The sequence below is a fragment of the Rhopalosiphum padi genome, chromosome 1, assembly GCF_020882245.1.
Source record: "Rhopalosiphum padi isolate XX-2018 chromosome 1, ASM2088224v1, whole genome shotgun sequence".
NCBI classification, from domain to species: Eukaryota; Metazoa; Arthropoda; class Insecta; order Hemiptera; family Aphididae; genus Rhopalosiphum; species Rhopalosiphum padi.
The window spans coordinates 38,431,988-38,457,402 of NC_083597.1; the positions used below are offsets into that span (position 1 = coordinate 38,431,988).

The following is a 25,415-nucleotide window of genomic DNA, read 5'->3' on the forward strand; positions in this document are numbered from 1 at the left end:
CAAACTACTTGTCCGAATTTTTTGATTTTTAACAATTAAAATACTATCAACGCTCTTTTTATGTAAAAATGCTATTCAGGGCACAAAAATTAATTTCTAAAAAGTTTCGGGGTCTTACATTTTGAAATTAAGTCTTTCAATATTCTAAATGTATTGAATATAATAATATTTGTAGATTATTGAGATAAGTTTATTATTTAGTTTTAAAGGTTATATCATGATAATAGTTATGTCATCTATTCAATTTCTCATAATTAGCTCATATAATATAAATATTTAAAAAAAAAAATTATAACAACAGAGAATGGAAATTTTTATATTATAAAATAAATAGTAAGTACTAAAAATGTGATAAACATTGAAAATCATGGGCAGCTTATATTTTTTTTTAGTGTAGATGAGTAGAAGGTAGGTACTTATTACTTGGTTTACGAATATTTAAAAAAAAATGTTTTTTTTATGCAAAAGCAAATACATGTAAGATCAAATCATAACAACATTAAATAAATCCAAGTACCTTTTACAATGTTGATGTAAACCTCCCAATACTTCTACAAGGTGTTGTATGTTATTATTCATATATCTAGGATACCTTTTAAGCAATGTAATCACTCCGACAAGTTTTATGGAATATTTTTCTTATATCTTACTGAAAATCTTTTTAATCCTATTATGCTTGTAGGTACATGGTTATTTTTTCTTTTTAATATTTGAATAATGATGTACATAAATATATTTAAGTTATATTTTTAAAATTCAACATATTTTTACCTATTGAATGGAGCGTTGTATGGAAATTATAGCGATAACAGTAAACAATTATGAAAGAAAATAGAAGTGTATCTTTAAATTACTAGAGAAATAAATGTATCCTAATAACAACAAAATAGGTATTAGATTTATATGAAGTAAAAATATTAGTATATTATTGAAATTGTTTTTTTTTATACATATCACGTGGACTTTTGTAACGATTTGGCACTAAACTAAGAAATTTGAGGTGGGGTTTGGTTATAATAAAATAAAATAAATAAATAAACAAATAAATAGCAACTTATAGAGGAGAAAAGTTAATTTAAAGCATTGGAAATTTTCCAAATACAAGATGGGCTTTAGTTGACATAAGTGAAAAATTATTTGTGGGCCAGAAATGTTTCCAAAACATTTATGGTGTGGCTATTAAGAAATCATCAGTAATATTTATTATACTGTTATTCGCGCATTACAGTATAGTTTGATAAATCGATAATTTTAAGTACACCAATGCGCGAACCGTAATATAAGTAAATTAGGTTTAAATATATTACATTTCAATTTACTTACATGTAATATGTTGCAGCAGTATAGATTCTAAAATGTAAATGCAATGATTCATTTAAAGAAACTTTAATTTTTAGGTTCCAACCTAGCTTAGTGGTTTTTAATTCGTATTTTTCTATCAGTTTCCAACATCAACAAATTTTGACAAGTGTTCTAAAAGTTTTGTGACTCCCTTATGGATCAATAATTAAACACAAACAGTACTTAAAAGATCATTAACCTCTGAAAAGTAGATTTTATTGTCTGATTAAAGGTCTAATTATTGGTCTTTAAAGTATTTTATCTAAATAATCTTTCAAAATATTTGATTGTTTTAAATTTTTTTTTTATCTGAGTTAACTATAAGTTTGCTAGTTGCCTGGTTATAGATTAATTTAAATTTTAACCCCAAGGAAACAGTTTGTTGTTTTTTAAAGTGAGTACCTAAACATTTTTATTTTAATTTAGAATATTTACATATTCTAAATTATATTTTCATAGGTTTGGAATGATAACTATTTATAATTTTAAAAATGTAATGATGTATGGATGATATTATTAACGGTTTAATAGATATGGCTAACTATATAATGTTTATCGACTTGTAATAGTTACTTCATCAAAAATAACTATTAATATTATTATAGTTGATACTACGAATGTCAACATGAAAAGATTTGTCGTGATTTATATGCACATTAATTCGATTTTTTTTATTATTTTATGAAACATAATAAGCTCTTTTTACGAATCTGTATATTTTGATTTTATTTTTAGAAGATTTATACAATAGATATATTTCGCTCATAAATTATATAATGAAATCGAATATTTCTCGGGTTAAAGTAGCTAGTAGCTGAAAGTTTGGGGATATGTTTCATTTGATTATTTTTAGTGTTTGTATCCTTTGATATTTGTGATGGAATGTATATTTTCAGTAGTAAAAATAGGTTTATTTATCATTTTAGATTCTAAGCGGAACGATGAATGTAAGATTTTAGAAACGAATAATCGTCGATACTTAAAATTTTCTCAAAATGTTTATTTTATCATTTTCATTATATGATAGACGTTTCAAAATGTCTTAACTCATTTTAAGCTAATTATAGGAACGCTAAATTAAAATTTTTAAAAACTTAATACAATATTCTACTTAAGTTTTTTTTATACATCTGTAAGGTAAGGTTTTTATATGCATTTGAGGTTAAAATTTTGAAGAAGTTCATCAAAATCGCAAACAATTTCAAACTATTTTGTAGTTGCAAATCCATATAAACTTCTTTCTTTATATTTAAGTTTTGAAAATTTAATACAAGATTTATCATAAGTAGTTCATACGGGAACCATAAAATCTAAAAAAATATGTATAGTTATTATTTTTTATGGATATTTTAAGTTTAAATTTGGACGAAATTACTTATTTAAACGATAAATAATGTTGTTAATTATTTTATTATGGTTTAAAAACATTATTCTTGGAAACTTAGAACTTTTACGTACATTATATTATTATTATTATGCATTTTACTATACGTATTACGCAATGACATTTTTGATTCATTTTAAAATATAATCTAATTATATTTGGCATCTATTTTTACCGTTTAACAGTATTATTTATAAAAATATGTAAATTTGAGTTATATTAGTATAAGTATTTATATATGTTTATATTATGTGATGAAATATATGTTATTATAATAATTAAATACTAATAATATAGGTAATAAATGCAATATTTGTATTAAAAATTATTTCAATCACTGTGGATATTATATCCAAAAAGCAGATCACGAAATAACCTTGGTAATATAGGCTAACCGACTGTTTCCGCTCAGAGTTGTTTGTCATATACAAATATACAATGTTATATTATTGAATTTAAATTTAACACAACTATAATAGTGACCCATTCCACACCTAATGTATAATAGAGTGGTACCCACTTGTCTACCTTTTTTTCGATTGTAATAATTATTTAAGTGATTGTTATTTTTAATTTATATTACAGTGAAACCTGACTTAACGGACACCTTTTTTAACAGACAAAATAACCAAGGCCCGGCGAAAAAATGAAAAAGGGTTTTCACACGTGAGCGAATGAATTATTCATCACTAGTTACCAAATCGAAGTCCAAAAAACAAACATCAATACTATTATTTTTTTATGAAATATTAAAATTAAATTTATAATGTATATGTGTAATATAATAATAATGATAAAGATTATAATAATATGTACAATATTAATATAATACACCACAACAATTTTCATTTTTCATTAAACAGATATGTTTGTGGATTAATTTTATTTTTAAAACACTGAAACCTGGCTATAATGGATACCTGTCTATATTGGACAATTATTTTGATCCTGTAACTGTCCGTTATATATAGGTTTCAGAGTAATTATTTTTGGAAATTTTTACTTATTTTTATTTACGCCTGAAAGTGTGTTTGTTGCATCATTTTATCACCCTGTTTACGTGTCGTGTGTGATTTATTTAAGTTCAAATTTAATGATGTTTTAGGTATATTAATTGTTTTTAATCGTTTCAACAGCTGTTTTATTTTGATTCATTTGACGTTATAATTTTAACGAAAAAATCGATGTCGAGACAAAACATGTTCATCAAGAAGCTTGGGGGTGTAATATTTAAACATAAAAGCAATAACTGAGAGACAGGGATTTAATGCCCATTCCAGAAGTGTATTTTTGAGCCTTTTTCCGAGTAGTCAACAGACAATAATTAAGTTATATCTACCAACTAGAATATTGTATAACGTATTTATTTAGCTTACAACATTTTGTTCAGTTAAAGATTTGTTAGATCTCTAATTTATTGAAAACAACTGTTTGTGTTTGTTTCATATTACATTTTCTAATGGTACTGTATCATTTGTGCACTATAATAAGTGGCGATTTGAAGGGATTAGAAAATAAATTGAAAGAGAGTACAAAGACATGCTTGTTTTCAAACACCGTTTTTTGTGCTAGTTATATAAGCTGTCAAAACCAAACTATTTAACTGTTTTTACAGTTAAATATTACAAAAAGATAAATAAATATTATATATTATATATGTACCATACTATAGATTAATACATTCGATATAAATTTAATATCAATTTTAAAATACTTTAGCTAAGACAGTAATAGATGATCTGTGGTAAAATACGGTTTTAAAATTTAAATGAATACGTTTATATATTATCAAATTGTCTAGTATTATTTTAGCTACATAGTAAATATTGAAAAAGTTAATATTACTGAATATACGTTTTTACTAACCCCTAAAGCCAGGCGAATATATAAAAAAAAAAATTATATTTATTTAATACCGGAAAATGATTCCTCGTGTGCCTCAATTGTCTATTTATTACGCTGTGAAATCAAAATACTGTATTGTATAAAAATTATAATAATATTCATGAGTTGGGTACGAGATACCGGAACTAATAGTAATCGCGATACTAGAACAAAAAATGAGAAAAGCCGTGTCGAAGTCACATTCACTGTATATAATTAATTGTTAAATTAATTTGTTTTAGAATTAATGAATCATAAAAATATTATTCTAAACGAGTTTTTTTTTTCGTTGTAAAGGATATTTTGGTTGAACGCCGTCAATATGCCAAAATTATCTACGTCTGAAAAATTATAATAGCTACAGCTGAAGCAATAGTAAAACTCATCTTATTCAACGATGAAGCTTGACTCAGATATTATATAACGAAAAATGCATACTAATTATAATAATAATAATAATAATAATATACATTTCAAATAACTAATATGTCAAAACTTGTAAACCGAAACGTTGTCGGGTAATAATAATACAATCGATACCTCGTTATACATAAATAAATATTTAGTTTTATATCGAAACTCGAATCGACAATTAATAAGAAAAGCTAGATATTTGTATTGAATTACTTTATGATGGTTTTATGATTAATACAGAGTTATAACAATATAAACAACAAACATTTACATTGTGTAGCCGTCTACACGGAGATAGGCATCTATAGACACGACTTAATTTATTTTTCTAAATTGATCGTCAATATGAATATTTTTGTGTAGGGAGTGTAGTCCGAGTCAATAAAAAAATGCCGTATCAAAATATAATACTGTTCGCGGAGATGTTAAAAGTCTACCAAAGGAATTTAATTGAATTTACGTAGAAGTTAATTTTCCAAGGTAATACTTTGTGTAAATAATATTTTTGTTTAGAACTTGGCGAATCTAAAATTGCTTTAACTTATTAATTTATGCGAACGTATATTAATTTAAATATAATATTATAAATAGGAAATACCTACGCGTGTTTTGGAAATAGTATTATGCACACAATTCTAATAATAATTTATGGGAAATACCGTGTATATTTATTTTCTGTATAATATACTATGTTAAGGCCGATGAAATAAAATATATTAAATTTGTGTATCAACGAATTAAGTTAAAGTGTACATAAAGAGATAATGATTTTAAAAGAGTCTTTATTGTATTTCGGTGGAGTTAATGAAGAAGGATAAATTGGCCAAATGGTAAATACTGTATTGGGCATATAACGGTGGTTCACTATTGCAGTATTTTTGTAACAACAAAATAACCACTGCTGACCATTTATTTTAAAATTTACCGATTCAACACTCGTTGCGTTTTCAATGTTTATGAACGCTATATTTTTAAACATTTTATTTCGTACATATTACTATGTAGGTACTAGCCACTAGGTAATAAATTTCCTCAATAAACCACTAAGAAGACTAGGAAAACTAATTTCGCCCAACTCAGACTTATATATATTTGTACTCTTCTTAAGTTCTAGGGCTTAAGTAGTTTTGATAAAGTTTAATTATTTTATTTCTAATTAAAGTATATATTGCTAAAACATTTAAATTTAATGGTTGATTGTATTTTTATTTGAGTTCTTAAATTGAAAATTTTTTATTATTTCAAAAATGAAATATTGAAGTGTAACACAATGGAAAGATAATAAAATGATAAATTTTAATTATGTTTGCTACAACTCAACACGCAACAATATTGCTTACCTAGGGCATCCGTCAAAAAGGACGTCCGCCTTGTTAGTTCAGAGGTCTAGTGGTGTGGTAAATGATTAATTGCAGCCTATATTAGCAAAACGACTATGGACCTTCCACAACAATGCATCAACGGTGGCTAAGGTTTTTCTTTTTTCTTTTTAATTATTTGTTTTCACAAACACTGGTAATTTTTTGAAAAGTTTTTACGGATTCTATTATGTGTTTGAAACTTGAGTGAAAAAAAAAAACAATTTAATTTTTCATTTATTACGAACACCCAAAAATCTAATTTAAATTAATATTGTTAATGGGATAAGTGAGTCGTTGTGAATCACTGAACTGCGAATATGTTTTTGTACACAATTTGGTCGAACAATAGTGATGATTGATTTTTCATCATTATATTATTAAAGAAATAGTGAAATACTAACGGTAATATAATGAATTATTTTTATATAAAATGTTAATAAATTGTGTATTATAGAAAATTGTCTCATATATGATTTAGTTTCTGAAATTTTAAAATCAAGTATATTTACTTAACATTTTACATTTTACATCTTAACATTAATCTACGTGCAAATAATTGTTTTTGAAATATTCAAATGTTTCAAATGTGTATGTTAATACTTAGAACATACGTAATACATAACACTAAGTAAGATAACTAAGTCCTGTGAATGAATACAAATTTGTGTAATTATTATAATAATTAATAATGATGAAATTATTTATTGTTATTTCTTAATATACGGTCATTATAATGGGGCAAAGTATAATGGTAATGCATATTGTTCATCAAAAATTAAAAGTTATTTGCAAAAATAAGTATTTACGTGGAATTATGAGGAAACGTCATTTAAATTTATAAAATGTAAATTTAACGTTTATATATTTAGAATCGTATGCAATGTATGATGTTATATAAAATATAAATGTATTATCAATGTGTGATACATAAACTATTTTTTTTTTTTTGAATTAGCTAAGCTAGTACTACTGGGAATAAATAATTAAAAAATAATCTAGATAGTATAAGATAATTGTAAAAACATATTATTTAGATAAAAATAAAGATAACACACAAGTGGAATTTACCCATGGATAATTACCATTTTTTTTTTTTTTATACATGTTTGTATTTTTATTGCTTAGGTTTATAACGATATGATGGCATAATATTTATGATGACAACGAATTGCGCTGATCGCCTTTTATTTTAATTATACCTTAAATCTCTAAATTATTTTTGGAGATTTATAAAAAGTCAAACGTCATACCACATTTTAACGTTTATATCTAATATAACGCTTAAATTAAACAGCGAATTGATTTTATATGATTTTTACGCTCATAGTTAGTTTTACATATTATGCATACAATAATTAAATTCATATTTTAATAGAAAATTATTAATAACAATAAAAAAATTATTAATTTATATTATTTCAAGAAGGATTGAATTTAAATAAATCTTGTCAAATGGCTATGTACGCACTTATAGCCAAGTGACCAGTTACTAAAGATGATAGCTATATGTATACTTAATATTAAGTACACATAAGCACTGAATATGTACGTGATGTATTGACTACTGAACTCGGAACTGTAAATACTGTCTACTGATCTGATTGTACAATATGACTATTGAGTATCGACTCTATTCATATTTTACGTTCATTACATGATACACATGTAAAGTGTATATCATTATAATATACTGTTTATAAAATATCTAAAATTTAACAGTCCTTACGGGATTTTAAATTTGGTCTATTTTTAAGATATTTGGTGTAAATTACTAACACCTAATATTTAATTATGGCTTCTAGAGTGCATGTACAATATCGTAATACCACTGTTGAAAATAATAACAAGAAATATTGTATAATTTTTATATATTTTAGTAACATTGGTTCTTTTCGTATTATGGGTTAGATATTTATATCTCTTAGTTCGTGTTTGTAAAATAATAAAGTGATTAAATAGAATTCATTATTTTGTATAAAAGTACTTTTATATAAAATTATCTAGATACATTGTATTATACTTAAATTATATAAGCCTATTTATTTTTTTAATTTTTTTTATCTATAATAAAAATTAATACATTTTGATATAACTATCTAGATAGGTCAAAAGATAATTAATGTATATAGATTTTGTCCTAACACCGGGCCTACTAGTAATGTTTATTGTACGATATTATTATGTACCTACCAAAATAATTTAAATGTAAGTTAAAATATGACTAATTTATCTTCGCTGTGAGTAGTGAACAATATAAACATGCATTAAAATGCTAAAATCTGTTACCTGCAGTGTATTATAATTACCTATAGACAATAGTGCTGTTGTGTGAACGCATTCGTAAAGAACTATTGATACACTAACGCGATTTTTAGCCACGCAACGGATTATACGTAGAATCCTAACCAGGAAATCGTAAAACTTTTACTGAATACGAGAAGAGGAGTAATCACTTTAAAGTTATAAGATAATCGCAGGATATCGGTGCAAATGTAATGTGAGTAAACACCTACCGGCTAAGAGTTGAAAACTTTTTGTTTCAGTCCATCGCGTACCTATATACAGCTCGAAACTCCTTCGACTTTTTCCGCGTAGACAATAGGTAAATATGCAATAATCGTAGGAAATTCTTGTTGTGCGCGTGACAACGATCGTCGGTGCTCGCGATGGACGTGTTATTATAGGTACACATTCAGTGACATCCATTGAAATCAAATCTCCCGGCAATTTGTGCGCGCAAATAGGAATAAGAGGGTGCAGTGTGATGGAATTTCAATTCCCCCCCTCTCCCATTATCGATATCCCGTTGATTAATTATTATACCGCACAATCAGATAGATTAATCATGTAATCGGATGTGACATATTTTACACTGACTACAAAATAATTCCGTCGCCATCGGTGCGATTCGAGTCACGTAGGTGGGGAATCATCGAGAACGGTGTAAAATCAGCTAGGTAGATAAACGGAGCCTGCAGAACAGCGCAAGAAAGTTGTTGGGCTGAAAAATTATTCACATAAAAATGTATGGAGTATTTTTTTAATACGTGTTTTTCGAAATGGTTTGGTTAGGGAGAAACCCCGTAGTGCGAATTAGCATTATGAATAGAAAATGTACACATGAGATGCGGGTTATAAAAGAGAGATTTTTAGAAATATGACACACGTTTCCATATCATATTATAGTTATGTTTAATGTAGTTGATTCAAGGGTTTGTACAAAATAAAAATATTTAAAAAAAAAATATATACAAAAACGTACGGACATTTAAAAAATATGTGTTTTTCAAACGCATAACATCGTATATAAATATTTAAAGTCCAATTGCAATAATTATCAAAATATTATTATTTTTTTGTTAAAGTAATATTTTCATTAAACGTGTAATTTATTCTTTCTTTAATTAGTTAAATTTATGTATATTATCTGTAATTTATTATGTCATCTACAATATTATTCATATATTTATTTAAAAATTATACCAAATTAAATAAATATTTGGATTGTTTATTGTTTAATTTTTGTTTATTTTATTATGTACAGAACTAGTTTTATTCAATAATATTGTAGTTTCTATATTATTGTACCTATAATATGCGAAAATGATTTATTAATTCGCTTATAAATTGTATAAAAATATAATATACAGTTATATTTAAGAACAATTATAATTACGATGACTAATAATAAATTTATATTAATTACAGTATGTCACAATGGATATTTATAGTGTGTTTATTAGTTATAAATAACTTTAATGGGAAGAGAAATGTCCATGGATATAGTACGTATAATGTGATAATATCACAGTTATTAGACTTTATAGTGTTAATCTGTTCACACTTCTACTTATTACTGAATGACATAAATTGCGTGTGTGGCCAATCAATGATGTAATGTTATATAATAATTAATAAGTACCTACACGTTATAGTACATAATTATTAAGAACTTTTAGCGTTGACCACACTATACCTACTACCTACACGTTATAGTACCTGACGATTAAGAACTTGCAGCGTTGACCACAGTGCCTACACAAAACCGAATTTTCAACATAAACTCATACACTTGATAATAACGTGGCCCATGTGGAAAATACACACACCTACGTATTATACGTGTGTTCGCGAAGGAGATTTATGCTACCTATTATGCCAAACTTTACTTGTTATACAGACATACAACGGTAATGCCTCAATGTGCTCGATGGCGGGCGGGTGTGTAGACGGAGAGGGGGCGGGTCAGAATTATATATTTGAAAACACGACATCCTCTGGAACGATCGAGTCGAGTAGGTGCTATACGCCAAAACTAAACGAAGCCAATAATGTATACTTCGCAGTAAACAGGAAATCGTTAAATGCTTTTGTTTGTTTACGGATGCGCACCAAGGAAGCGACCGATATAATTTTAGGATGGATACGATCGAGGAAAAATATACTATTCGATGAACTAAAAACTGGGTCAGTTACTGTACAGACGGGTATTGTGTTCATTATATACTATTACAATACAGAATGTCTTATACCGTGTTTGTATGTTACCGTTAATATTTCTTTTCTAATCAATATTTTTGAAATACGAATCGGTAAAAATATGACCGTTTTGTAGATCAAAAACTATTAAAGTATAATATTTTAAGTTTATCTTGTTAAAATTGGAGATAGCCAAGTTAAAGAGTCCGTTTATGTAAGGATTTTAAAAGTTAGTTATTTATTCAAATAGTTTTGTATGAATTTTAAACTTTAGACAGGAAGTGAGTGGAGAAGTAGATATAATTATATCTTTGGCAGGCGGATGCGTTTAATTACAAGTAAGAAAGAGGACACAAGAAGACAGTACATAAAATGAACGTTAAGTAACTAATTAAAATAACTTGATAGATCAATGAAAATGTTCAAATTCCGTCTCAAATTAATATATATTTATATATATACGTGGAAAATTGTATGCTAATATTATTAAATTATTAAAAATAAAAAAATTTTTTTGAATACAATTTATAAATATTTACAGTTATAATTTGTCAAAACATAAATATGTATTGAATTGATAGAGAAAAATTCAATCGAGGAGAAGCCTTAAAATATGTTAAAATTATAGTCCCTAGACATTTACCACCAATTACTAAACAAACAAAAATTTACTTTATATGTCGTTATAGTATTATCGGAGTTTTATTAATTATTGAATTCTCAAGGGACTAATCGTATGTATTATACTCTATTATACTTTATTGATACGTAAAATAAATGGGGTAAATGTTTGAAACTCTTTTATAATTTTTTTAATACTAGAGTAGAATTTTGGTAATCGAAAAATATCTTATTGTATAAAAATATTATGGAATATTCACTGACGTTAAAAATTAAATGAACTTTTATTTATTAGACTGTAACTTAAAATAATAATAATGCATTTTAATAGGAGATATTATAATTTTTAATTTATTCAAAACAAAAGGCTTGAGTATGGAAGTAAAATCGTTTCACGTCTTTAGAATGTAAAATGAACATAATTATTGCATTCAACTTTTGAAACAATAAAAACGTTGTATGAATTATGAATACCAAGACACCATTTGTTGTTTATGAAAAATTAGTAGATGTATTTTCATCAAGCTTGATTAACATTTGACACTTTAAAAATAATACATTGCAAATTAGATTTATTTTTAACACAATCAGCTGGTAAAGTTCAAGCGTTTACAAGCATGGATACAATTTAATAATTATTTTTAATTAATTAAGATTTTGAACTCATGTCACAATGCTGTATGGGAGTAGTAATAAATGCAGTTATTTATAGCTATTATTTTATAAGCTTGACGATTTAATTTTAACACTACGTCATTAAGATAAAACATTTAAGAATAATAATTCTAATGTGCAATTATACATTCAGTGAAAGTAGGTATTACTAACTGGTTAAAATTATTTGACATGGATCGCTGTTCACGAATGTTTTGTATAGGTACAAGTACTTTAAAAAAATAAAAAAAACATTTGTATACTTTTTCATTAAGTTTGAATTTTAATTTTAATTAATTTATGAGAAATATATAGGTATTTAAATGTTATTTAAAAACTTTATCCACTAAAGTGATTTTTCGATTTTATTATTTATTATTAGATTGTGTTTAAAACGCTTGAATAACTGTACATCTATTTATACTGAGAGTGTACACAAACTTTTGTACAATGTAAAGCCAATATTTTTTGTAGAATTTATTACAACTTATTTTTCTTGTTTACTTAACGTTTATAAATATTTTTTTCTTTGAAACTTTGTGGTAAAATATATAACAGCATTGATATATTTCAATATCTGAAACGAAAAATGAATGTTACAATGCTAATTATATTTTTTATTAAATGACATAAGCGATAAAATTGTATGTAATTGACTTTTTCATTTTAGATTGTAATGAATGTCAATTTTACAATGGTATGTGCTTTTTTGTGTTTGCACTTTTTGAAACGTTAAAAATTCTGCGATTGTTCGCTTGAAGGGTGAATTCTGGCAGATAACTGAATCTAGTTGTTCAATATTTTTTTTAAAAATAATTGAGTCGAAAAATACGGAAAAACGGAAAAATTTACTTTTAAGTGTATAACTAGTTTTTGATAAAATATATTTAGTTTTTTTTTTATATTTTAAAAATATATAAACATGGATAATTGAAAATGTTATCAAATATCTATATTACCATTTTTTTAGAAATAGTTTTATTCATTTTATGCTATTAAAATTTTTAAAGTTTATAATTTTTCTATTTATAAATACATTTTGATAACATTGTTTATGATTGGTCAAAAAGCTTGAAAATTTCATATAAGGTTCTTCATTTGGCTTCTTACAGTAGTTTAAAAATATTAAAAATACATAGGCAATTGAAGTTTAATTTTTATAAAATCTAACGATTTAAGATATGTCATAATTAAAAAAAGTATATTAATCGTAGGTGCTCAAATATATTTTTGTTATTACTTTCTATACGTCATAATACAATTTATAAATATTTAATAGAATTTTTTTTTTAAATTTATAAAATAGTCCGCTATATTACGAACTTATTTATGCCGTTCAGTGGAACATGGTATTGACTTATTAGTTAATTACTCTCGAAAAAGTACACAGTAGAGCAACTTCCATGGTTATTAAAAATTGTGTTTCGTATTATAGGCACGTGTGCTTAGACTTGTAAACGCGGTGTTTTAAAAAGCGATACCAATATTGCAGCTACGGAATAGCATTCCGTAAAACGTATCGTGGCCCACCGAGGGACACACAAACAGTAAAATATACTGCGCGGGGAGGTATTGTGTGTATACCTACCGACGAAGTAATATTTGCAATGCGACTGTAAAAAAAAAGAAAAGAAAAAAGTCTTTAAGACCAATGTTTCAGTCGATTACCTTTTCAAACACGATGGTGATGTATGTTTGTGCGACAAACGAGTCTTTATACGTTTTCTTGTTTATCGCGAACAAACACAGGAATTGCAAACCTCCCTGCTCGTATCATACCGCACACGCGATCGCGAGTTGCCGTTATTATCATTATTATTGCTATTTTTTTTTCGACCCTCACTAACCCGTGCCCCCCCTCTCGTACCCGACCACGGTGTTCATTACACTCCGAAACCTGTTCAAACAGTGCTCCAGTGGCTTTAGAGAGCGCTCGTTAAACGGCTCCTGTTCGGGGCAATTTATCGTCTCTGAATAAATGTCTCCCGAATTTATTGCTCGTAATCTTTTATCGTTATGCTACGGGAAAATACAATTTGGCGTGACCCGTAGGTAAATACAATAACACAACACTGCCTATGCAGTACAACAGCGGCGATGGCCAGACGGGATCAGACCGCCCCGGCAAAGCTGATATATTTCGATAGTAATTCGACGAGACTGATGTACGGACAAATGTAGAGCACACATCGTGGAAGCGGAGCAGAAATAAAGGCAGTCGTTCGGAAGAGATTTTACACACAGAATGTCAAGTCAATTACCAGCACTAGATAAACGCGGACGACATGTACCGTCGAAATATTTAAGGATGCTCATGCGAGATTTCACATATCATTATTACAGCAGCATGCGAACAATGAATGGTGAATTTGCAGGAATAGTATAATGCAATATGTACTATATATATATATATATAATCGCGTATAACGTATAGAGCACCGTATACACATAAACAATACATATAATAGAAATACATTTCAAAATAAATAAATAAATAAAATAGTTGTAGATATTAGTAATATATTTTATTCGACAATACGTATTTTTACATCATTTTAGATTCCAAGCGAATCGATTAAAATAATGTTTTTTTATAGTTTTTTTTGTTTGGAGATACTTCTTTCAGTAGAAAAATTCTCCAGTCATCAAATTCAAGGAAATTATTTGACAAAAAACTGTGTCTAGTTTATACTTAGGCGGATAAAAGTAAAAATTTCTCTGTACTTTTTTTAAATAGTCACGAAAAAAATTAATTCAATAAACATATTTTATTAAAATTATTTGAATATTATCATTGAAATAGTTGTTAGGTAATTAATGTCACTAAAAATGTAGACCGTCTCTGCTCAGAATCGTTTTTCATCTTATGAAATGATTGATCATTAAATTCAAATTTAACCTGTCATCTATTACAGCGATCTACTTAATGATGGAGTACACTCAACATCTATTTTAAGTATACGTATCAAAGCGATTTCCTACTTGATGGCTTTTTTAATTGTAATTTTATTTTCATTTTGTAAGTAATGGGTTTTCAAAAAAAGTCTACAGGCAAAATTAAATATTTATTTATATTAATATTTTTAAATTTGATTTACTAAAATTTTTTATTTTATTGCGTCTATTCATTATGCGTAGGTATAATACGCCTATTATTTGGGTATAGCATGATTCATCACGGCAATCGTGTGCATTTCACGAGCACTATACGCGAGTAGTTTCTGAAGATGTATGACGGATAAACTATGGCGAAACTGTTGGAGAAAATGGAGAATCTGTTTCGACGGTCGATTCGTAGGCTCATAGACCCGAGGTAGCTCAACCAGACCCGTCGAGATGGTTAGATTAGATTATGATAGTTTTCAGACGACAGTCAGTGCTTATTACTAAAACGTCTTCGTCGTCGTCTTTCAAAACGCAAACTAAACATTGAATAGGAGATCGTAGACTAGCGAGCCAGACATTGTTTGAATTGCCGGAAAGCTTGCATTCTCTGTACAGGCACGACAAACGTATAACAATATCGCGGTGACGGTTGTTTTTTTTTGTTTTTATTTTTTTGAAATCGGCGGTACTTGCGAATTGTAATTTCGGGATGATTGTTACTAGTAAGTTGTCGTCATTCGCTCAACAAATTCTCTCGATTGTTATGTCCGTGTATTGATAGCCGGTAAGCAATGGTAATCATCATTATTATTAAAATAATAATTCAATGAAAATAATACGTTTTTAATGAGTGTCCATACGTTTTTTGTGCAGAGTACCCAATAGTGAATTTCGTAACGCATTAAGATTATAAAAAAATCTAATTACACTGAAGCTTGATCGTAAGAAAAACGAAGACAATTTATTTAATCGACATTATTATGTCATACACCTACGTAGGTAAATGTTATTGCCGTTTGTTTATACATAGTGTTTAATACAAATTGTATAATATTTTGCGTTGGTGGTTATTCCAATTTGTGACGCACGTAATCTTGTTACTTCAAAATAGAATTATTTTTCAAATACTAATTTATGTTATGTCTTAAAGGTTCTGTGAAAGGCCGTACAAAGAGGTCTATTTACTAATATTTATTATTATTTTTAATACCCCTTTACCTTAGTTGTATACAAACTGATTGTAGTATACCCATTTCTGTTCGTTAGTTGCAAACCGATACGTAGAAGGTTGTGTTATTGTTAACGTTGCATGTAAGACCTTTATTATATTTAATTGTTAATGTGAGATTATGGAGGAACGAAGGTTGGTTTATTATGATATTTTTCTGTTTTAGTGAAGGTAATACTATCGTGGTTTCCGCCACAATTGACAAAGAAGGCTTTCCAGCTTATTTTTACTTTGATTTTGCAGGTTTCTAGACTTAATTGTAATGTTTAAATCTTAAACTTCCACTAATGACTGTATTTTAAACCAGGTATATATTTCTATAGCACTTAAAAATAGTAACGTGCAATAATGTGACAATAAAATATCACGAGAAATGTATAAAAAATGATGATAGAAAACTACACTAAAAATGATCGACTAAAAAATGTAATTCAGTGACATTTTTATGATTTATAGATTTAAGTGTCTAAAAAAATAATACTCAAGTTATTAAGAATACACTACATACACATAGTTGGGTCTGAGGGGGAGGGGCAGTACAATAAAAATAATGCAGATGAAGAATTTAATTTAAATATGTTTGCGCATATTTAAAAGTAGATATCATAACAATTTAAACAATACATTTTTGATTGATTTAATCATTAGAGTTATAAACTATAACAGTTAATGAATATAAAATGAGACGAAAAAAAAAAATGAAATAAATATCAAACAATGTGGAAATAAAAAGCATCAATTTTTTCGTTGTTATATTAATAAGATATATTATTATATAATATCATAACTAATAAGGAGGTAAGATCTTTCTCCCTTAGTTTATAATAATATTTATATATATTTATTTAATGTTAGTTATTATTCATTAGATTACCTTCGTGTGCATGTACAAGTGTGTCGACCACGTAGATCCCATCAGAAGCGTAGTCTAGTATCCACCAAATGGTCGGCATCGCGTTGTTCAGTTCCCAGAATACACCACGGCCGATTACAAATACCAAGTTGTAAAGAATTGTGACGGTTACTAACATAAGCCACTAAAAAAGAAAAAAAAGGAAAAGGAAATATTAAATTTAATAATAATGTAATAATAATTGCATAACATCATTATTATGTAACCAGACCATACAATATATTTTGTTGGTAAATGATAAGTTTCTGACGTTTTTTGAGTTATATACAATCGCGTAATTATATTTACAAGTGGGTGGTCCGGACGATTTGGATAGAACTTTTTTTTTTTAATATAGTCTCTTATAAAACCTCGATCCTTGGTATAGTTATAATATATTTAAGTCTTCTTTTTTTTTTTTATCATTATATTATAGATATTTGTCAAAATAATATTATGTTAGAATGTTGTTCTTCGTACTTACCTATATATTTATTGTTTACTATAAAATTTATATTTATTCATATAATAATATTATTCACTGAACAATTAAAAATGGACTGAATTCAGACTAAATGACTGGATTCGCATAAAGTTATTTAATTTAAAAAATTAAAATACTAATATTAACATTAAGTATTCATAAAGTTTTGAATTTTAATTCATTACAGCATAATAGTTTTGTTAAAAAATTCAGAGACTCCATGAATACAAAATATAGAATTTAATGAATAAACTTTTAATTTTGTTAGGAAAATTAGATTAAAATAGTAGGTCTCATATTGACAATAAGTTAAATAAATACAATTTGTTGATTAACTTAAGTAAATAAAAAAAAATTGAAAAAATATGGCCATATCCAATATATTTCAAAAATACAATTTTATAGATGATTAATCAAAAAAATTGTATCGGAATACTGAGTATAATATGATGTTTTTGTAACTGTTTTAGTTTTTATCTGACTTTTTATTATTAATTTTATTTATGTATTTATTTAACAGTTTAAAACTGAGTATTACTGTTCAATACATTGGTCTTATTGAACTGTAATTTTTTTTTATTATGTAATATAAATATCGTATTAAATATTTATCTATACACTTAATATAAATTAGAGAAAATTAAATTGTATTCATAGAAATTAAATATAATGGTGGAACTATGTCTTATAATTAGTAAATGTCAATTAAAAATAAACTAATAAAACATTCACCAAACTAATAGTTGGAGTAATTCAATTTATATTATGCGGAAATACTTTTATATAATTACTATATCTGTTTATTGTTGAAAAGTTAAGTTAACTTATACATGATTTGATGCTCATGATCCAGTGAATAATAATTTTGTTAATATCATTCTTAAAATCGAATAATTTTGCGCTAAAATTATTATTATAGTAATATTTATTTATTTTGATTTGTGATAAATAGTTATTTTATAAAATTTAAATTTAAAACCGTTTAAATTTTGTAGTTGAATAACAGGATGAAATTATTTTGTGCATAATATGTGGAGTTGTTGGACAATTTTGACTGAATATGGATTTATTACGTTTTCAAACAATAATCAATATGGAAATCATTAAATAACTTGTAAGTTATAATTTATAACTCATAAATTAATTTTAAAAATATTAAAAAAAAAAATAGTCTTAAAGAAATACCTTCATTATAATGCCTATTGCCTGCATTATATTATTATTATTAAATTTATTCCAGATTGAGATGTATATATCATTTTATAAGCTATAATTTAATATTGATACATTTAAATTTTAAAAATATAAATAGATTTTACAAAAGATAATATATAGGTTTGTGTAAGGCATATTGGCATTGATTAAATCTTATAAAAAAAAAGTGTTATAAAAATATTCAATTAAATGTGTACATATGTCAATATTGAACCAAAAAAAAAAAATATATCTTCTGTCGTTACATTTAAGTGATATAATTTTATTAGGGTAATAAATCTTATCCAACATAAAAAAGAATTCAAAACTATACATTGGTTTTTATTTTTATCCATTCGTTATTTTATTTTAAATTTAAATCCATTTTACATCTCAGTTACGTCTCAAAAGAAATGAATGTAGATTAGTTGGTGATAAATTGTTAATAAGATTTGAGTCTTAGTGTTGGTATATTCGCATATAACTTGAAAAATGCCACGCAAAGAATTTAATTGAAAACATTATCATCGAAGGGCTATTATAGTCAAAACGAAATAGTATGCATAAACGAATATAAACTCAATTAATCATCATACAATATTCTTAGACATTTTTTATCTTTGGTTATGTAGCTATTTAAAATTGTATGATTTTAGTAAATTGAAAAGCTATTTGGACGAATTGAATTATAATATTGTTTTAGCTCTATAGAACCGTTAGAATATTGTAAGTATATTTTTCAAGCTTAATGATATTTATTTTAAAACTTTTGCGGGTTTTGGTAATAACTATATTGATAAGAAATAGAGGTAACAAATGATTTATTTATATTGATTAATACTATAAAATTATTTTATATAGTATTTAGTTCGTATTATGTAATAATATTAGTATTATAATATAATATTATCATATAATATTTTAAATTAATTTTGTGATTACTTTATAAAGTTATTTTGTTATTGCAACTAGTATATTTTGTAATAATAAAACAATTATAAACCTTTAGATAACTTTTTTTTATATCATATTTTAAGCATACCAATATATTTTTGAACAAATTAAATATGTAATTAATATTTTTTTTTCGGAGATTTTAAACTGTATAAATGCACTTTTTTATTTTTTTAATTTACTAACAAAATTATTAGTTTAAGAATGCTACAATTTTGAAGTAGGTAATATATTTTTTTAAACTGTGATGGTATTTAGATCATAATCGAAAACATCAAACTTAGTCGTATATTACATATACATTTAATAGGTCAGTATAGTCTTCATTCGTCATAACATTATGTTATGTAAATAAAATATCAAATAAAAAATATCATCGTTTGTTACTGTGCTTCTGAGACGCCTGAAACATATTATATTATGCGGCGTGTGTCAGGTAGTCATGTGAATTAGAAAATTATACTATAAAGCAAATTCAAAGTATTGATTTTTCCCTGACATATCACTTGGGAGGTCCTTTGGTCTACTATGTATAATGTTGTGACGGCAGTAGAGTGCAATGTGTCTTGGTATTGCAAAATATTACTGAATATCCATTGGGGAAAATCTTAGACATTTTCAAAAAGGCCATATGTGCGTATTAGGTATAACATATCAAAGTAAAATAATATATAAGTATTGTAAGTATAATGGAACATTTGGACGATTTTTAATAATTCATGAGCTAAACTGAATAATATATTATTTATACAGGAGTAATATTATACCTGTTATATAAGATGATATTAATTAAAGTTTTGTTAAAACTTCAATTGTCATATTTTGTATTATTATTATTTTCACTAAAGTATGCAATATTTAAATAAAATTGAAGATTTTTATTTGCATTTCAAATGCATTTAAATTCATTTGGTTACATGAAGTATTTATTAAATTTAATTGTAACTTATTATTTATTTTAAATTTCGCATTAAAAATTACGTATAAATTATATATTCTACACTTATCAATATGGAATTTTAATAATAAACATAATAATAAAAACATATAACATATTATATTATGAAAAAAATAAATTGAATCAAAACAATAACAATTTTTCTTATTGTTTGTTCTAGTTAAAAACAAATATAAGCACATTGACCAATGAATATGCAAATATTTCAATAACAATATTTGTATTCATATTATTGTAAATAAGATTTATTTTTAAAATTGCGCGCTGTGATCACATTAAGTATATCACTGTAACGGATACTATGTACAATTTGAATTTAATGATAATTCTGAGCGAAGATCGTCTGTCAGCCTACATTTTTAAAACTATTTTATCATTTATTCGTATTAATAGTGCGGTAAGTCAAACTAATTTTGTCTAAAACATCGAATATATTATTATTGTTATTAACATATAAGTCAATAACACGCGTAACCGTTGAACGGTGTAGTAAGCTATTGGATGGGTTCGTCTTAGTTTATAATTAATCTAAATATTTAAAACATTTCAGTGTATACAGAAAATAATACCTAATATAATATGTGGCAGGGCAAAGTTTGAGGTAAATGCGATTAGTGTTTTCTTCGAATAAGATTTTAAATCTTAATATTAATTAATTAAATTAATTAAAATATTTAGACATGTTATTTTTTTAAATGTATATACTCTTATAATTTGTACTTAATTCTGATGATTTGTCGAGGTATTTACCTATTGGGTTTTGTTTTCAAATAGAAATGCTTAATATAATAATATGCCTTTAATAAATTACTTTTTGGTTTTATTTGTATTTATATGTAAAAACGTTATTAATGTTACATATTTATTCGGATAAGTATGAGAATCCAAGTAACACGATGGGATACGGGACCACATTATAATTGACGGTAACACAATTATAGTGCAAAATGACTTGTCCTTATTAAATAATATGTAAAAATGATATACCATACACGTCATACGATATCGTATTTTAATTAAGCCTTGGTCATTGTGTCAATCTGTCTATGTTTTTTTTTCAATATTTATGTTTTATATGAAGTTCGGATATGATATAACGTGAGAAAGGTTGTCGTGGCTCGTTAGAACACCATGGTTATGTATTCATGACATATTACGTCAAACCGTCAGCGGAATGTATGACAATTCATTCAGTAATAGATATTATATTTAATTTACAGAAAAATTTAATTGTATTTATATTTTTAATGTCACGCAGTTGTAGATAGTATATGAAAATACACAACGAAAATCCAAATAATTCTGACATTTGAGTTGGTTTGATTAATTTATAACGCTATACGTCTATGCTATGAAAACTATACACTGCTGTATTATAACTATTCACACGTCGTCATTGATTTAACATCGACATGTATACATTATAAAATACTTGAATAAAAAGTTTAATATTATTACGAATAAATCTATTGGCTTTATAGTTTATACTTTTATAGTGATAATAGTATACTTGCACTAAGCTATACGTATTTTGTCATATTATGTATAATATATAGTAATCATATATAGATGAGTAAAATTGTAGTCAATTTTTTTCTAGTTATAGTTGGCTGGTAATTGGTTTTTTCCAAATATTATAACGAAAAAAATTCATTAAACATAATTAAATTATTCACGTAAAAATAAATAATTCAATCTAAATATTATATTATACAAGTACATGAATCACGATTGCGAATAATTAATATTAAATTCACATACTTACCACTAAAAGTACAGTTATTAACAACTTACTCAACTAGGGTTTTTTTTAGATTTTATATACATTTTTTTTCGTACAACATTTTTAAAAATGATGTCCACTCAACATAAATATAATATATGATCTTTATTATTATTATTTTTTTTTAAAGTTCACTTATACCTCCGTTACATTCCATGTATATTTTAAAAAGTTAACGTTGTATGTACTACCCGAGGCTTTGCGTCTCTTCAAACCATTAAAACTTAATTTATCTGTACTTATGGGTAGTCTGTATATTTTCTGTTGAATTTCAGATCATATTTTATCCACCATTGCATTACGACATTTAGAACAATATATATAATTGTGTATTTTTTCACCGAACGCTGTATTATTTTATTTTCAATAGATAATAATACAAATTACGGTAATATATTTTTGATTCAATAATTTGTAATTATGAATTTCATGAAATAACACATACCTTTTTAATTGCTTTAAAACTTAGGTAGTAAGTACAATTGCGCTTATTTAAGAAATATTCATAAAATATGGTCGTCACTGTTCATTTAACACTAACCTTATTAGTATTTATATAGTTTTTAATACAAAGTTTAGTCTAATCATCGGATAAAAATGTAGTTATTCGTTTGTAATAAACGAAACCATAGAATTAAATTAATGACAATACATGGCAATACCACTTTCGACACAATAATTAAATAACTTTTATTTTTATCGAACGAAAAATCGATACACTAATATTGAATAAAAAACAAATCGAACGTTAAAATGTTTAAACTCCATGAAAAAAAACATATTTATTTAAGCTACAGATGTTTAACAAGTGCAATTGTAAAAAAAAAAACATACATTTTTATTTAACTAGTAGTAAACTATATACAATAGAAAGTAATATCGACATTAGTCATAAACTCATAACTCATATTATATGCTTTTAAATTAAACCTGAGTTCAGTTATCAAGTATAATGTGTAATAATAATATAGTTTTTAGAAAATACATATTTCATTATTTCAAGTTTTAGTAAGATGATACAAAAATATGGGAATTATGATTTTAACTATATAAATATGAAGTTTTTAATATTATTTATTTTTAATATTTTCACATTTGTAATATCTAATCACATCAAATTAATTCCAGAATTATGCAAAGCAGGTATAGCATACGTTTTTATTGAATTGTAGAAAATATTTACATAGTATGCTTTACAGTTCTTAATAATTATAATAATTGCACACTTTAATAAAAAAAAAAATCATAAGACCATTAAAAGTTTATTATTAAATTATTCAATACATAAAAACAAAAATAATTGCCTATAGTATTATTATTTTACGTTATTATTGATTCGCTTTGAGGGAAAATAATATGTACTGGTGTGTTTTAATATTATATTTTTTAGAAATTGTGGTTTTTAAAAATAAGTTAAAACTATGCTCGTCAATATTTCTTTAATTTTTTTTCGACAGTCATGTTTTCTATACGTCCCATTTAACTATTAAAAAAATATATTTATAAAAATATAAGTATATCAATTTTTGATTATATTACATTAATCAGGAGATAATTTTATCGCATTTTTAAATTTTATATTCGTTAGAATATTTTATAATTATTTCTTTATTTTCGTCTTTAGTTTTTTTTAACCATTGTCCTATAAACTATGATATTAATATTTTTAATTGTTAACTGTAGTTGTACTTTTAATGTATACCTATGTACGGCATACCTAGAATTTGTATTTCAAATAACAAAATGAGAGAACTTTTTTAAATTCATTGTTACTTTTATTTAATTTTTTATTATAGATTTAACTAAATTTTTTTGTATGAATTAGGTTTTGATTTAGTGTTAGAAACGGTTTGTTTTACTTGAAGAGTGCACAATGTGTGAAAAAACAATTAAACCTAGACCCTAAAAAATCCGTCAAGAGCAGATTTTAATTTTATTTAAAGTTCTGTTTTGGGCAGTTTGTTTTTTTATATAAATATGAAAAAAAAATGGTAAGACTATCTATAATCTTTTTAATACAATACTTATTGTTTGATAAAATGACAAAATTATAAAATATGTCATTGGATATTTCACAGTTTAATAAAATTAAAATACATGTATTTATTACAGTTAATAACCTATGTCATGTATAATGTGTGTTTGTGTAATATATGTGAGTTGTGTGTTAGACCTGTTAACTGTATATTAAACTCAATTTATAAAATATATATAACTGTTTGTACACATTTCAGGTGATCCATTTACGGTGAATCATCAAACACCAACAATTCATGGTATCCTCTCAGCACTAGTGAATACAAATAAAAAGTGCTTGAGTAATTTTTCGTTATTAAAGGTTAAGAGAAACGGCGGCATTGTGGATTTGGAAATTTGTTATGACGAGTTTTTATTAAAAACAATATACGTAAAATTTGAAATCGATGGCGTTTCACTTAAAAAGTTTGACAATGTGATTATACCACCACTTGTGACTCAAAATATAAATTTGTATCCGGAAAATGTAGCGTGTTTCTATACAAAAGTAATTTCAACTAAATGCTTTAGTTTTTATAGGTACTAAAATATTTATAAATAACAAATATTATGTCGATTTAAAAATTAATTTAATTTTTAATCATCCAAAGAGATGGAATGAATTTTAGGCTATTATGTATTTTAAGAATATATAAATTCAATGAATTTTAAGTTGTTTTTAAAATACTTCTACGTTTACCATGCAATATAGCATATTATTAAGTATTAACTTAATGTTGTTGCCATAATTATTAATATCTGTTTCAAAAACGGCGTTACTTATTGTAATTCTATTTTGTTAAAGTAAATAAATTGTTCGTGTGTCTACCTTCGAGAATATTACAGTTTATAACTTTTGTATTTATATAGTGAAAATATGAA

General features: G+C 25.5%; 2 protein-coding genes across 5 annotated transcripts in view; one reads left to right on the forward strand and one right to left on the reverse strand.

The window, feature by feature from the left end:
- Positions 1 to 25,415, reverse strand: part of LOC132931672 (cyclic nucleotide-gated cation channel subunit A) — a 180,884-nt gene that overhangs the window by 39,750 nt on the left and 115,719 nt on the right. For both annotated transcript variants that reach the window (XM_060997582.1, XM_060997581.1), the window contains exon 5: positions 17,127 to 17,289. In XM_060997582.1, coding sequence (XP_060853565.1) covers positions 17,127 to 17,289 — 163 coding nt within the window. The remainder of the gene's footprint in view (positions 1 to 17,126; positions 17,290 to 25,415) is intronic.
- The window catches only part of LOC132931673 (uncharacterized), a 42,974-nt gene continuing 40,980 nt past the window's right edge, over positions 23,422 to 25,415 (forward strand). The window contains exons 1-2 of one of the 3 annotated variants that reach the window (XM_060997585.1): positions 23,422 to 23,660; positions 24,752 to 25,041. In XM_060997585.1, coding sequence (XP_060853568.1) covers positions 23,531 to 23,660; positions 24,752 to 25,041 — 420 coding nt within the window. In that variant the 5' untranslated portion in view covers positions 23,422 to 23,530. The remainder of the gene's footprint in view (positions 23,661 to 24,751; positions 25,042 to 25,415) is intronic. The other 2 variants (XM_060997586.1, XM_060997583.1) reach the window with 2 other exon arrangements.